The sequence below is a fragment of the Argiope bruennichi genome, chromosome 6 (assembly GCF_947563725.1).
Source record: "Argiope bruennichi chromosome 6, qqArgBrue1.1, whole genome shotgun sequence".
Classification (NCBI taxonomy): Eukaryota; Metazoa; Arthropoda; class Arachnida; order Araneae; family Araneidae; genus Argiope; species Argiope bruennichi.
This window is the reverse complement of record NC_079156.1, coordinates 33,800,293-33,816,902: the sequence shown is the minus strand read 5'-3', so window position 1 is coordinate 33,816,902 and position 16,610 is coordinate 33,800,293. Positions and strand designations below refer to the sequence as shown.

The 16,610-nt window shown below is 33.3% G+C and overlaps 1 protein-coding gene across 9 annotated transcripts in view; it reads left to right on the top strand.

Moving 5' to 3' along the window:
* Nucleotides 1-16,007, top strand: part of LOC129972497 (ice nucleation protein-like) — a 41,108-nt gene extending 25,101 nt beyond the window's left edge. For 3 of the 9 annotated variants that reach the window (XM_056086645.1, XM_056086644.1, XM_056086643.1), the window contains 13 exons: nucleotides 1,107-1,181; nucleotides 1,550-3,955; nucleotides 4,853-4,933; nucleotides 5,236-6,057; nucleotides 8,842-8,895; nucleotides 9,010-9,117; nucleotides 9,285-9,335; nucleotides 9,562-9,606; nucleotides 11,200-11,253; nucleotides 11,374-11,481; nucleotides 11,641-11,691; nucleotides 11,922-11,999; nucleotides 15,027-16,007. In XM_056086645.1, coding sequence (XP_055942620.1) covers nucleotides 1,107-1,181; nucleotides 1,550-3,955; nucleotides 4,853-4,933; nucleotides 5,236-6,057; nucleotides 8,842-8,895; nucleotides 9,010-9,117; nucleotides 9,285-9,335; nucleotides 9,562-9,606; nucleotides 11,200-11,253; nucleotides 11,374-11,481; nucleotides 11,641-11,691; nucleotides 11,922-11,999; nucleotides 15,027-15,205 — 4,112 coding nt within the window. In that variant the 3' untranslated portion in view covers nucleotides 15,206-16,007. Of the gene's footprint in view, nucleotides 1-1,106; nucleotides 1,182-1,549; nucleotides 3,956-4,852; nucleotides 4,934-5,235; nucleotides 6,058-8,841; nucleotides 8,896-9,009; nucleotides 9,118-9,284; nucleotides 9,336-9,561; nucleotides 9,618-11,199; nucleotides 11,254-11,373; nucleotides 11,482-11,640; nucleotides 11,692-11,921; nucleotides 12,000-15,026 lie in introns of those variants that run through there. The other 6 variants (XM_056086646.1, XM_056086647.1, XR_008784865.1 and 3 more) reach the window with 6 other exon arrangements.
* The last annotated feature ends 603 nt before the right edge of the window (nucleotides 16,008-16,610 follow it).

The following is a 16,610-nucleotide window of genomic DNA, read 5'->3' as shown; positions in this document are numbered from 1 at the left end:
ATTAAATACATCTTATTAATACAAAAGAAAATACTTATTTAAATTATTATTGCATAATAATGATATAAAGATTCTAATTGGTTAGTTATGTTTGCAAAATACTGAGATTTATTGGTAATGAAATTTGGAAACACTGATCAAGCTGTTGAGATTTAGAGCTCTGTCTAAGTTTTATTTTGCAGTATCTCTCAAAATGTGATGACATATCTAGGGATCCTAAATTTTCATATAAAACACAAATTAGCGAAATCAGTGCATTAAATATTTTATTAATTGATTAGCTAAAGCATGATTCAGGATGTTCTCTGCAGAGTAAAGGAAGTAAAGTTTTTGAAATGTTCTTCAAAATGGCCACTGGTTAAGAGCAAAGAACCATTAGTTTCAAATAATATTCATACAATCATTGCTGTCATTAATCTCATATGAAATAAGTATTAAAGAAGTCAGTGTGGTAGTTGTATCTGCGGAACTTTCTTGATTACTTTAATTCTATTGTTTTTGAGAGAAAGGTTGGTAGGGAAGGTGTCTTTTGAAATATTTAATTTTAAAGAAGAAATTTTAATATTATACTTTAAACAGTTTGCAATTGTTTTAATTTATTAAAGACAAATATTGTTGCACTCAAAATATACGTATTTAGTTAAATTATTTATTAATGCAATTTATAAAATAGTTGATTTCTAATTGCGTGTCATATTTAAATTAAGTAAATGTTTCTACTATAAGTTGTACAGCAGTTATTATAAAGCGAGACCATTCTAATCATCACCTTAGCATGGTAATATAGAGCATATGAATAAATAAATCAACACACTAAAGCTATAAATAAAATAAAAGTACTATAAATAAATTATTACCCTATTTTTGTGCATTAATGTATCTTTTTATCCCGAAAGAGTTTTTTTCTTTACCAACAATAATAATTTATTTTCATTTTATAAATACGCATTCAATTCGTTTCTTAGCATTAACTCTTTAGTGCATACAAGGTGATATAAGAGTGCTTATACCCTATCCTCTATCTCAAAATAAAAATACAAATTTTCAAAATCTGATATCACTTTTAAAATGAAATATAAAAATTTCAAATATATTGCTTTTTATAGGAGTCACCTCTAGTGACAATACTGTAGACTCAACAGGAAGCACAATTTGTTCTATAACGCTAGGAGGTCGAACAGGTAGATTCAAAAAACTTTATGCTTCTTTGAAATATTTGAAAATGTCTTTCTGAAAGAATATATATGAATGAATTTAGAAAATCAAACACATATTTCATATTAATTATATTTTCTTGAATAATTTTCTATCAAACTAAAATATAATGAAGTATTTTTACAGCATTGTGAAATAAGTTACGTTAAAATTTTTAATGTATAATAGATGAGAAAGTGTAAAATATAATGTATGTTCCTAGATGTTGCCTTATAATGCCTCTTAATATTGCTACGTGGAAATACGCCATAATAACGCAAACAAAAGCATAGTAATAATTCTTATGAAATTATTTTTATGAAATAACTCAATAAAGATTTCACACATATTTCAGGAGGCATAACTGATTTAACATTCGGAACGATAGTCACTGGTATAAGTGGAAGCGATAGCATTCTGTCAAGCGATGCAACCTCGGGAATTGCAGGTACTGGAATGACAGGAAGCGACCGCACTATGTCAAGCGATGCAACATCCGGAACGACAGGAACAGGAACAACGAGTAGTGGCAATATTATATCAAGTGATGCAATGACAGGAACGGTGGGTACTGGAATAACGACTACTACCAGCACTATGTCAAGTGATGCTGCATCTGAAACGGCAGGCACTGCAGTAACCAGTAGTGGCGGTACTCTGTCAAGTGATGCAATCTCCAGGATGACCGGTAAAGGAACAACTGGAAGTCAAAACACTATGTTAAGCAGCGTAACATTGAAAATGACAGGAACTGGAAATACAGATAGCGACAGCACTATGTCAATCGCTACAACATCTAAAATAACAGGAACTGAAACAACAAGAAACGATAGTATTCTATCAAGTGATACAACATCGGGAATGACGAAAGCAGGAACAACAAAAAGTGAGAGCACTCGTCCAAGTCATGCGACATCTGGAACAGCAGGTACTGGAACAACAGGAAGTGACAGTACCCTGTCAAGTGACACAACTTCTGGAACTGCAGGCACTGGAATAACAGGAAGTGGTAGTACTCTTTCAAGCGATACAACTTCTGGAACAGCAGGTACTGGAACAACAGGAAGTGACAGTGCCCTGTCAAGTGACACAACTTCTGGAACTGCAGGCACTGGAATAACAGGAAGTGGTGGTACTATCCAAAGTGATGCGACATCGGGGACAGCAGGCACTGGAACAACAGGAAGTGATAACACTCTGTCAAGCGATACAACATCGGGAACAGCAGGTACTGGAACAACAGGTAGTGACATTAGTCTGTCAAGCGATACAACTTCTGTAACAGGAGGTACTGGAACAACAGGAAGTGACAGTGGCCTGTCAAGCGACACAACATCGGGAACAGCAGGTACTGGAAAAACAGGAAGTGACAGTGCCCTGTCAAGTGACACAACTTCTGGAACTGCAGGCACTGGAATAACAGGAAGTGGTAGTACTATCCAAAGTGATGCGACATCGGGGACAGCAGGCACTGGGACAACAGGAAGAGATAGCACTCTGTCAAGCGATACAACATCGGGAACAGCAGGTACTGGAACAACAGGTAGTGACATTACTCTGTCAAGCGATACAACTTCTGGAACAGCAGGTACTGGAACAACAGGAAGCGACATTACTCTGTCAAGCGATACAACTTCTGTAACAGGAGGTACTCGAACAACAGGAAGTGACAGAACCCTGTCAAGCGACACAATATCGGGAACAGCAGGTACTGGAAAAACAGGAAGTGATAGCACTCTGTCAAGCGATACAACATCGGGAACAGCAGGTACTGGAACAACAGGTAGTGACATTACTCTGTCAAGCGATACAACTTCTGTAACAGGAGGTACTGGAATAACAGGAAGTGACAGTGGCCTGTTAAGCGACACAACATCGGGAACAGGAGGTACTGGAAAAACAGGAAGTGACAGTGCCCTGTCAAGTGACACAACTTCTGGAACTGCAGGCACTGGAATAACAGGAAGTGGTAGTACTATCCAAAGTGATGCGACATCGGGGACAGCAGGCACTGGAACAACCGGAAATGATAGCACTCTCCGAAGAGATACAACTTCTGGAACTGCTGGTACTGGAACAACAGGAAGTGATATTACTCTGTCAAGTGATACAACTTCTGGAACAGGAGGTACTGGAACAAATGGAAACTATAGCACTCTTCTAAGCGACTCTACATCGGGTACAGCAGGTACTGGAAAAACAGGAAGTGACAGTGCCCTATCAAGCGACACAACTCCTGGAACTGCAGTCACTGGATTAACAGGAAGTGGCAGTACTCTCCTAAGCGATGCGACATCTCGGACAGCAGGCACTGGAACAACAGGAAGTGATAGCACTCTCCCAAGCGATGCAACATCGGGAACAGCAGGTATTGGAAGTGACAGTACTCTGTCAAGCGATACGTCTTCTGGAACAGCTGGTACGGGAACAACAGGAAATGGCAATGCTCTGTCAAGTAACACAACTTCTGGAACAGGAGGTACTGGAACAACAAACAGTGATAGCACTCTGTCATCAGATATAACTTCTGGAACAGCAGGTACTGGAACAACAGGAAGTGACAATGCTCTGTCAAGCGATACAACTTCTATAACATTAGGTACTGGGACAACTGGAAACGATAGCACTCTTTCGAGCAACTCTAAGTCGGGGACTGCAAGCACTGGAACAACAGGTACTGCGAGCTCAGCTTCCAGTGATACAACAGTGGGCTCTACAGGAATATTTGAAACGTCCATTGGAGCATTTTCTGCTTATACAGGTAAGTCATATATTGCTTTCTTTTGTAATTTAACAGTCCTTTAGATGGGAGTCAAAATGACTCCAATTTGCTTCTTAGCTCTAATTATCACGTGGTATTTTGTCCTTGTAGACAATCATCTCCTCAGTTCTTTCAAATGGTTCTTTCAGTAGTCTGTTTGCAAAAGTCAAAGTGAACACACGCTTATAACGTGCGTACAAAATGAAAACACGTGCGTACTTTTTCAAATTTTTGTTGTTATTTATGGAGTCATTGACTCCCTATATCTGAAACTGCATTTAATTTTATTAATGTATTAATTAATTAATTTCAACAGAATAACGAAATATTCTTGAAATAATATTTTAAGACATTGTATTCTTCATTTTTGTTCATGAAATTCTAACATTTACTAATTCTAACTAACTATTACTAACAGTCAAAAAAGGTGCATATTTCAGCAAATACATACAGTATATATTATCAAATACGGGCAGAATAATTGTTATTTATTATATTCCGCTTAAAAATATCAGAATATCTTCTTCTAATATCCCCTAAATTTAGTTTAGTTTATTTACATTAGAGTGCCATTTTAAAGCAATACGATGGCGATTTTGGCTTGGACCAGCAATTTCTCACTTTTGAAAGATGATTATTCCCTTTCGAAATTACAAGTCACTATATCAAAGGTAGAAAAGGTTTGTTAAATCTGAAGTTTAATATAAAACATATCCATATGTATTTTAATATAATCAGGTTCCAAAGTTGGAACATACTGTTCCCGAGACCCTTCTGCAACTTTTCTAAATAATAAATTAGCTTCTAAGCATAAAATTGAATTTAATTACGATTAAATATACAATATACACATTAAAAAGTGTTCATCAGTTATTGATTTAAATATTTTCTATTTAGGCGAGACGATCCAAGAATTGACTTCAGACTCCACAGGAACGGAAATCATGAGTTCTCCTATGATTCAAGGAGCTCCAATTGGTATGTTTAAAATTATTTTTCATTTAATATCAATCCTAAGAATAATGTTTGAAATATGTATATAAAAATTTCAAAAAATTTCCTATTTCAATTAAAATCTATTTGTATTAACAATTTTCTCTTCACACTAATTTTGCAATTTGTTATAAAAGGTATTATTATGCCAATTAATAAATTTACATTTGTTATTAAGTTAATAATATAACTAAATAATCTAAAGAAACATCAGTTATAATACCGTTAAGGGATAATATGAATATCCACGATAAGTACTCATTGATTTTGAATTATTCATTTTTCAGGCAAAACAACATCAAGCGGAGGAACTCCAAGAACCGAGGGCACTGGAACAACAAGTAGTTTTGGCACTGCACTAAGCGGTGAAACACTTGGAACAGGAAGCACTAGTGCAACAGGTGACGTTGGGACAAGTGGTGGAACCCCAGATGTAGGAAATACGCAAGCAACAGGTAGTGATGGCACTACGCCAAGCGGTGGAACTCCAGCAACAGGAGGTACTGGATCGACAACAAATGCTGTCATTACGCTTAGCGGTGGAACTCCAGGAACGGGAGGTACTGGCTCAGCAAATAGTGCTGGTATTACACAAAGTGGTGGAACTTCAGGAACTTTTGATACCGAAGCAACTGGAAGTTATGGCACTACACCAAGTGGTGGAACTCCTGAAACAGGGGCCAGTTTCTCAGCAAGTAGTGCTGGCATTACACAAAGTGGTGGAACCCCAGGAACTGGTGATACCGGAGAAACAGGAAGTGATGGCACTACACAAAGCGGTGGAACTCCAGGAACAGAAAGTGCTGGCTCAATAAGTAGTGTTGGTATTACACTAAGTGGCGGAACTCCTGTAACAGGTGGTACCGAAGCAACAGGAGGTGATGGCACTACACAAAGTGGTGGAACTCCTGGGGTTGGAGGTACTGGCTCAGAAAGTAGTACTGGTTTTACATTAAGTAGTGGACCAACTACAGCAACTGTTGGAACTCCAGGATTGGAGAGCACTGGGACTTCACTTAGTGGTGGTACTCCAAATACAGATATTACAAGGTCAGCAGGCAGTGACAGCACTGGATCCACTGGTGGAACTTCAGAAACTTCAGTGTCTGGTACAAGTTGTAATTGCACTCTTTTCTTTCCATTCTTATAGTATTTTCTGTTAGCTATAATTTTTCAGCTTTTCTACTTTTATTTCATTATTGTCGTTCCTTTAAAATAGATTCATATAATTTCACATACTTTTATTCTTGTAGTAACTGCATAACTTTATTCTGTAAGTAACTGTAGCCGAAGTGAAGCAAGTATATTTCTGCTCAAAATAAGTATCGTGGTTTCTTTGGTATTTCGCAGCATATATAGAAACAGTAACTTTTGTGAAATACATCAGCAATAAATAGCGCAGTTCATCGATGTTACAAACAGAACCAAAAACAATACGGAATATTTCAGTTTTTACATCTAGACAAAGATTTAGAAATCGATAAATAGTGTCACAAATAGTTTTCTCAGTATGTATCCATTTAGAAGTTTCCAGACCATCACATTCCATATACACTAGTTCATGAAACATATTGAAGTCTATCTGTAGTTATTAGCAGTACTTTTCTTACACTGTCTTTTAGAAACATAGTGAGAAAATTAGATTTCAATTTAAAACTATGTGTAAAGAGAGCAGTTTGATGCTGTTTTGTTTGCAGTCCATGGTTTCGAAGGAATATGCTGTAGGTTCTTATAAAAATGTGTGTGTTTAAATATTGCAACAGTGATTATTTCACCATTTAAATAAAAATCGAAATTATAAGTGAGACAAAAATAGTTATGAAAAATCGCATGTTGACTTAGGACTATAGAATCTGCATTGTAACTGCGTTTAACAATATCAATTTTTAATATAATATCGGCTAAATATAACAATATCAATTTTCATAATTATAAATCTTTCACATTAAAATATCTGGAATTTACCTTTTTAGCAATTCAGTAAAAATCGTGACTATGGATTTTTGACATTTTATCAATTATTGTCTGGGTACTTGGTTCGAGATCTTATATTAGAAGTTTGTGGCAGGAATTTTCTATTTTCTACTAATTTACAACTTAAGGGGCATCTACAATAAACCAATGGAATTGGTCTACTACATGACTGAAATTTTTCAGTATGATTTAAATGTGTAAAATGGTACATAAAACAGTGTCAAAAAATGTCTATAATTTTAAAGACGGAAAAAATTAGTGCATCATTTGATTATTTACTTATTATCCATTAAATTAATACCATCAGATACAAATTAAGTTCTGCTTGGAGATGAACGTTTTATTATTTACTGATTTGAACTAGCACTCAATAGAGCAGTCAAATACACAAATTCTATCCCTTCATCAGATCCAGTTACTATTTTTGTTGACAATAAAGCAAGTATGCAAGTCTCAAGCTCTCCAAAATACAATAGCCAATTAGGAAGAGATACATTCTCCCTTCTTTTTGTAAATCCTCACATTAAAATTTCATGGATCAAGGCACATGTAGGCTATGACGGGAATGAAGAGGTGGACAAACTAACCAAAACAGCGGCTAGTGCTAATCAAGATTGAAATTTAGTAAAGATTCCAAGATGTCATCTGAAGAACATCCTCCAAACCGAGATGATAACAAAATGGCAAAAGGAATGTAAAGAAGGCGAAACTGGCCCGTCCACATTTAACATAATACTAAAAGTTTTTCTCTACACAGCCAATTGGTATAGAGCGGATGTCGTTTTCTTCACTGGACACGGCCCATTCCCGATATACCTACACAGATTCCATCGTCCAACTCTCTTTGCCGTAGCTGTGGGGAAATATGATTCCCAATTCACTATACCAACGAGTGCTTACTCTCTCATGGCACAGGAGAAAGCCAGAAACAAATCTCGAGAAAGAATGGTACATGAGAGTTGCATCGAATACCCTTTCAATCGGTAAGATCCACTCCATAGTAAATAATATTCATAAAAACGAAGACCTCTTTCAGACCACACAATAGCTAAAACAAAAATACCAATTTGTTTGTCAAAATCAGCCAAAATTATTCCCTCAAAAGTTCACTACCTTACAGAACCACGTTCTCACAAAGGAGACCAAAACCACAGGACCCAGACGGATGCTACAGATTTCTGATTCCACAATGTTTGATTATATGTTTATACATGTCATATAGATGTTCACAATGTAGTTCATCAAATTTTCTTTTCCTCCTTTTCAATTAGTAATCTCATTGCTCTGTAAGTTCATTCCATTGTCACCATTTGTTTTTATATATTATTGTTCGCTCCATTTACTTATTACTTCGCCAAAACTTTAAATACAGTCGTGTAGGATTTAACACTGATGGGATTCTCTTTGGAGATCCCTGGATTGTTTGCCGTCTCTTTCTTTTATTTATCCTCTTCCCCCTCTCCTTCCATCTTGTGCTCATCCAACTGGTTAGATAACTTATTGTTATAGGCACTGGGGGGGGGTAAATGATGGTGTTATGTCATGTTATATTAACTGGATAAAATGATTACAATTGTTTATCCTAAATACCCTATTAGCACGGATATATCGAACAATATTGTATGACATTAAACAATATTGGTAATATTGTATAATATTTTAAAGTATTGAATAATATAATATTACAGTATATTGTACAGTATTGTGCAACAAGTTGTGCTACCCTGGTATGGTGATATAAATGTCGAATACTTTTAGTTAAGAAAAAAGACCAATAAGAAAATTTCCACGGTTTTTGTTTCCTCTTATAATTCTTTCAACATAGAAAAATTATAATTTCACGAAATTTAGTCATTTCTTTGCATAGCTTTCTATACAAATGAAGCACAACTTTCATAATTTTTTCTCTTTACTTTAAGATGATGCAAGGAGTACAGCAACTACACCAGAAAGCGACAACCCTTCGACTCTAGGTATGACTTTGCAATTTTAATTTATTAAAAGATTATTTTAAATTCCAACATGTACAATAGACTTTATTTTTGATATTATTTTTCTCTTCGTTTTATTTCTTAAAACTCATGCAGACATCGAATTTGATATTAACTTTGTTATCTCGAGTGTGGACCTGTCCCAGTTTTTTACTCACGAATCTTCAGAGAACGACGACTCTTCAAGTAATCCTACTTCAACAGGTTGTTCTAATAGTCATATATAATTAAAATGATTCAAAATTGTTCTTAAATAATAATTATTATTCTTTATATAATTATTTTAAAATTATGAATAAATTTTGATTTTCAAACAAATTTGAAAAGCCTTGCAAGATATTTTATTAAAGTTGTGTGCATTTTACTCGTAGGTGGTTCAAGCAATTCTAATGTCGGATCATCCGGAAGTGACGTCTCATCAGGTACTTCGATTACAGAGAATTTTCTTTGGTATAATCAGTTTAAAAATGTTAATCGGTTATAGGACAAGGAACTGGTAATTTTTTAATTTACAAAACAAATTGTATTTGGTAATTAGAATTATGAAATATTTACATTTTAATTCATGGTTGAAATTATACTTATTAGTTCATAAATCAAGTTTTAAGAGAAATTGTTTCAAATATTTTGATTTGCATTCAATTGCAGATGGTTCACAGTCAGCGAATTCTGGCATGGGTCCTTCAGCTACAGGTAGTGATGTGGTAACTGGCATTTTTATGACTAAGACTTTTTTTTCACTGCAAAAATTCGTTTTATTTCTGAAATAATTTACTTTCTGAAACAAAGTATCAGACATGAGTCTATCTATTTATAGAAAGCAATTTTAGAAGCTAAAAATGTATTAATATTTCAATATCACACAATTTGAAATAATTACTCTTTTTTAATTTAATAATTTTACAACTTTCATAGGAAAAAATTAAAAAAAATCTTTTAACTTTAAAGTTAGAATTTTTTAAAACGAAATTCACGATAGAAAATCTTCTCTAAATAAATTTTTTCTCTAGACTTTAATATCACTTATCCACCTGCGGGGGTGGGGACTGGTATGATTAATACATTTAGTGATTTGTTGTTGTTGTTTCTTATGGCACTTGCCATGGGCAAGCCCGCTGTTCGGAGACAGCCGATTTAAGTCTGAGGGGGAGCGTCTCTTGTTTCTATAGTAGCGCCATCTGGGGCCAAGAGAACGACTTAGCTACACACACGTCACAACCCTTTTTACAGGGTGGACTTCATTCACGCTTTTCATTCACTTAACCACAGATCGTAATTTAGACCTGAATCAGAGAACGATCACGCCTGATCCAGTACCCCCAATGGTATTACTATCGACATGGAAGACTTTGTGACCACGACAGATTTAACGCGCGTCAGCCACCAAGCACGCGGGGAATCTTCGGCCAGCGAGGTTCGAACTCGCAACCTGAGGGACGCGAATCCGACGCTCTACCAACCAGGCTATCCCGGCCTTTATTTAGTTATTTAAAGGTTATGAAATTAAAATCAAATTAAATAATACTAAACCTATTTCCTTTCGCACCCCCACTGTTCCATCCTCTGACTGGGAACCTGAAAAGGGACAAGTAAAAGAAATAGGAAATCTAAAATTAATTTTTATATATACCTGATTAAATTGATTAAGGGATGAGAGATTAATGAAACGTTAGAGAGATTCATATAAATGCTATAAAAATGTAGAAGTAAAATTCTTGTTTTTAACGTTTTTTTTTTCTCCAGTTGTACAAACCCATAAACCAATAAATGAAAGTTTAAATAATATAATACACAGATTGAGCAATAAATAAATATCTACTATATCTCTAAAACTAACTTTTTAATACTAGGTTATCAGTTAGCCATGAGTAAATCAAAGTGCCGAGAACTTCTTAACGCTACTGTATCACAGATATTTATGTTTATCACTAACATTATCGGTTGCATTCTTTATGTAATCATCTACCCATACCTGAGGTTAATTAAGTTCACAAGCGAAGACTTATTTCCTCACCAATGTGGGTAGAACAAATATCTACATGTAATCAATAGCTTTAATCAACAACTTTTCAACATGTAATCAATAGCTTTAATTGTTTTACTATGATGTTCACTATGGGAAGAAATGATAGCGGATCTGGTATTGTGTCCTGGGCTGCGTTTGCAATTCGATGGGAGATCTCTGAGCCCCCCCCTACACGTGTACACGAGAATTTTCATTTGTTTTATTAACATTTTTTTCTCATAGTTTTCTTTCTTGAAATTGATATTAATCTTTATTTTAAGATGGTGCAAGGAGTTCAGGAACTACACCAGAAAGCGACAGCCCTTCGACTCTAGGTGTGACTTTGCAATCTTATTAATTAAATGAACTATTATGAATTTCAATGTGTACAATAGAATTTTTATTTACTTTTAATAATATTCTTCTTATTGTTTTATTTCTTAAAATGCATATAGACATCGAAATAGATATTGACTTTGTTATCTCGAATGTGGACCTTTCTCAATTTTTTATCCCGGAATCTTCAGAGAAAGATGACTCGTCCAGTATTCCTGCTTCTACAGGTTGTTCTAAAAGTCATATATATTTAAAAGAAACAATACAGATGTTCTTAGAATTTACAAAAAAAATTAGTCTAGAGTTATTAAATAAATTTCGATTTTCAACTAAATTTGAAAATTTGTGCAAGATATTTTTTAAAGTAATGTGTATTTTACTCGTAGGTAGTTCAAGCAATTCTAATGTCGGATCAACCGGAAGTGACGTCTCATCAGGTACTTCGATTACAGAGAATTTCCTTTGGTATAATCGGTTTTAAAAAATAATCTGTTATAGGACAAGTACTGGTAATTTCTTAATTAAGAAAATTATTTGTATATTGTTTGATAATTTGGTTATTGAAGATTTATATTTACTTTTATCGTTGAAATTTTATTTATTTGATTCCTAATTCAAAATTTAAAAGAAAATTTCTCAGATATTTGATTTAATTTTTTATTTGAAGGAAATTCACAGTCTGATTCTGGCATGGGTTCTTCTGTTGCAGTGAGTGGTGCAGTAACTAACCCTCCTATGACTACGGGTTTGTTTTCTCTCCAAAAAATTTGATTTATCAATAATATATTTTAATTTTATAAAATTGAATATCCCACATGAGGTCATCTTCTTTTAAAAAAGACCTTTCAGATGTTAAAAATGCATTTTGTGTTTCAATATAATGTATTTTGAAATTATCTCTCTACTTCAATGTAATTCATTCATTAGAATAGCTTTCTTCATAATAAATCCCAACATCACTATATACGAGCACATGACGTGCATATAATATGACGGAATTATTTGTATTTTTTGACTGATATTTTGATGGAGCTCTTGTCTTATGGAACAACGTTATTTCCGAATTATGGCAGAGCTATAAATCTCTGAGGACATAACTGTCCTGGGCTAGAGAGGAGAATGAGAAGATGGAATAGGAACTGGCAACCCGGTTCTTGGAGATTAGGGGAGGGAGAAGGAGAGAGATTGTCCAGACCAATCGTGTTGCAGGAACTCAAAGGAGTAGGTGAGGGTGAGGTTGGAAGTACATTTTCGGTTTTCTGGTTCAGCTGAAGGATTATTTATTGTTTGTTGAGGACGAATCAGTATCTTGTATTAACTATGTGGGCGGGCGAAGACATTATGTAAAGATGCGTCTTTTAATATATATTTCGAAAAATATATATATTATTTAATTTTTAAAAATATTTTTTTTTTGTTAAGAAACTTAACATTGCTTTGAAAGTATTTAAATGGTTTCAATACGTATTTGTCAAAAGTGGAATTCAAAAATTGAGAAGGAATGAGGGTAAGCATATGCACATCAATCCTTGGGAAATAAACGAGCATCATGTTCAATTAATAAAATATAGAATATTAATATTATATAAAATTATGTAAAATATATAATATATTATATAAATCTAAGCAAAATAAATAGTTTAAAATGTTATATTGCTTTCATAAGCAGCTTTAAATATCATTAAACGGCGATATATTATTGGTGATGTAATATATAAAAATATGCAAAATAAATTATTTAAAATGAGTTATATAGCTCTCATAGGCAGCATTAAATATCATTAAACGATGGTATATTATTGGTGATCCCAGTAATTATTGTAGTTGTTTCTTATGGCACTTGCCATGGACAAGCTCGCTGTTTCAAAGTCAGCGATTTAAGCCGATAGAGAGAGTCTCTTTTTTTAGTAGCGCCAACTAGGGACAGGAGTACGATTTTGCTACTCACGCATCACTCATTTGCTTTGACAACCCCTTTTTACAGGGGGACACATTGAAACATCTCACAGATAGAAGAACAACCATGCCCGAATCGGGACTCGAACTCAGGACGCACAAATCACGGGGAAGACGCGCTACCCATATGCCAGGACGCCGGCCCAGTAATTATTAATGGATCTATGCCTATCTCTACTTTTAATTGTATCTATTGGAGATAATCTGTTCATCTGATATCTCAGGACAGCCAGCGTATGTTTCAAGAGAGAAAAAGCGAGAGAGAGATAGTGAAACTATCACAACTGTGAAGTAAATATTTTTGTTCAGAATTTGGGGATTTCGCTATGTTAAGTGTGGTCAGCTAGCGTTCTTCTATACTACTGTGAAGATTAAATATATCCATGGCTGAACCAAAGGCACATCATCTTGAATAACAGACCAATCATTTCTTAAATTATTGGTAAAACATGATCGCTGCCGGAACTTGAAATAAATAACTATGTCCAATTATGGACTTGATAGAAACTTTTCGATAAAAGATGTAATTGCCGTTAATTGCAGTTGGAGGATACTCAAGAGGTCTCTAAAAGGTTCTTTATAAATAAAAATAGGTCCCATCTTTAAACATTATTTGATGTCATTCTTTAGCAAGTTTTTGATAGGGATGTTTAACAAAATCGTTTAACAGAATTAACAAAATTTAACAAAAATCTTCTAATTATCATACATATAGTTATATATCCTGTTGATTGCTTACTTTTACATTGATTACCCATATCTCATCTGTCTTGTTGCAGTTGTTCAGCTTTAAACTAATTAGCTTTATTTCATATATTTTGTTACAATTGTGCAGTTTTACACCCATTTACTGCAGTATAAAGCATAGGAATTTATGTGTTTGGATAAACAATTTGGCAAATCTGCAAGACAATGCCTTTTCTCATGCTGCTGTGCGATCCATTATTCCTCTGACACTATCATATTTAATTTTGAATACATTGTGCCGGATTGATACGCCAAAGTCACACGGTCTAGAAGGTCTTGTTTTGCAGTTCTGATTTTTATTATTGCTAGTATTCAGTTTTCTGACGTTTCATAGGAAGTTTCCACGTTACTATGATCGTTTCTCAGTTGCCAACCTATTGCGTGAAAGATTTGAATGAGGAAACGGATGTTAAATTTAAAAACATGAAACTGCATATCACACGAAATAACATGCATGCAAACTTAAACCTAGTATATATTTCTCATTTATAATGTCTTGTGATATTCATATGGCTTTTAATTGTTATTATTGCATGGTTCCCAGTGTTACGTGATAACAATACATTACAGAGTCCACTATAATGTTATCTTGAGAGCATCATAAATATTCAATAGTTAAATAATGTTTTAAAATAAAGTCGATTTCAGTTACATTTGATGAACAAAGAATCAATGTTTAAAATGTTATTTCTTAATGATATGAATAATTATATATTAATATTATTAAGAAATAATTGTGATATTATTTCTTAATAATATAGGTCAGTGGAAACTCAGGCTGACAGAGTGGAAAAGTCATTGCGAAAATGATACTACAAATGGATGTTCTATTTTATAAAATTTAGGATTATATTGAACGCAGTTAAATCTTATGTTACTTTTTTACCATCCCAAAAAATTTAAGATATTTTATCATTTCAAATATCTAATATTTTATCATTATCAAATATTTTATAATTTGACCATTTTGTTGTTATTCATGAGTTTCGACATATTATAAGCTTTAATAGTTATTGACCATAATTCATTAATTGCATGAAATTAAGAACAGTTTTATTCATGCATTCAGAACCTTCATCTGAGACGTCTGGCACTGATGAATCTACAACACCAGCAAACATCACAGGAATGTCAACTTCAAATGGATCAATACCAACTGCAATCTCAAGCCTAGGGATTACTCTTACACCAGCTTCGATCGCAGCTATGTCATCCTCAGAAGGGTACACTCCAACTCCAACCCCTTAATCTAGTACTGGGGAAACTTCGAGACCAGCTATGAGTACATGGATGCCGAATTTGTGGATCATATCTACACCTCAGAAGGAAGAATTTTGAAAATTATAAGTGAATTTTCAAAACAAATTTGAACTTTTTTTTACATAACAAATGCATTCACGTAGAAGGTTTATAAACAAAAATAAATAATTTTATCTAATATGAAAGCTCTGAGAGATTTAGTACTTTATTGATTCAACGAAGCAAAGCACTTTTCTGATTCTATGATGCATATATTTCAAACCTCTCTTATTGAGATGTTAGATATTATTACATAAACAAAGAAATATTTAGCATTTAAATAAAAAAAATATGAAAAGTTGAATGATGTTGTTGATTTATCTCTATTTATGCGGCTGATAAATGCATTTATCAACTAAAACCAATATTTGAGTCATTATTTCTGATGCTTATGCTTACTTTAATTATGTTAAAATACATTAATCAAGTATAGCAAAGTGAAATTTTCAATCAAAACTTAATTTTTATCACATTTCAAAAATTTATATATCTGTCATAAAATTCAAAAATCTGGCTGTTGGCTATTTATCGTTGCTTTTTCCATTGAGTGACTTGTAATTGCGTTCTTCTAACGAGTAAATAGAATTTAGTATGATCTTCCTTTATTTGTTGTATCTGTGTTAAATATTATTTCCTAATATCATTCATGGCAACTTGGTAAAACATAACATCATGTTTTGTTCATTTTTGTTTTGTGTCTTTGTACATGATACATTTTATATTGCTGCCTAAAATTAAAAAAATATATATATTGAGCTTTGAATCAACTTTTCATAATTACTGTTTGACAATGTTTTCTCTTTGATTTGAAATGAAATGTCTTTTGGGATACCATATTAAAGAATGTTAAATATTTTAAATAAAAACTTTATGGCTAGAATTGTCGACATACATTTTGATATTTAAAAGTCTTTATATCAAGAACATTTAATGGTTGTTATTTTCATTAGATATGGAAAATAAATATGCATACTATAAAAATATGCATGTAAATATTATAATCAAATGGATGAGTATTTCCTATGCTGGAAAACTAATATCTTTTATTCATCAGAAACTCACAGATTATTCAAAAACACATTTCAAAATAAATATAGTAATCATTAGTTTTCAATTTTAACCCACAATTCATGCATGATATCACATTTTACTATTAAAATTCGTTTTCATAGGGTAAATATAAAAATTTCTTCTCTGCAGTTTTGTTTTAATATACAATATTCCATTTGAAATTAAAATCTGTTATGAAACTATATATTGCAATAGAAACTGCTATTTGAAACTATATACTGCAATTGAAATTATGTACTGCAATTGAAACTTCTATTTGAAACTATGTACTGCAATTGAAACT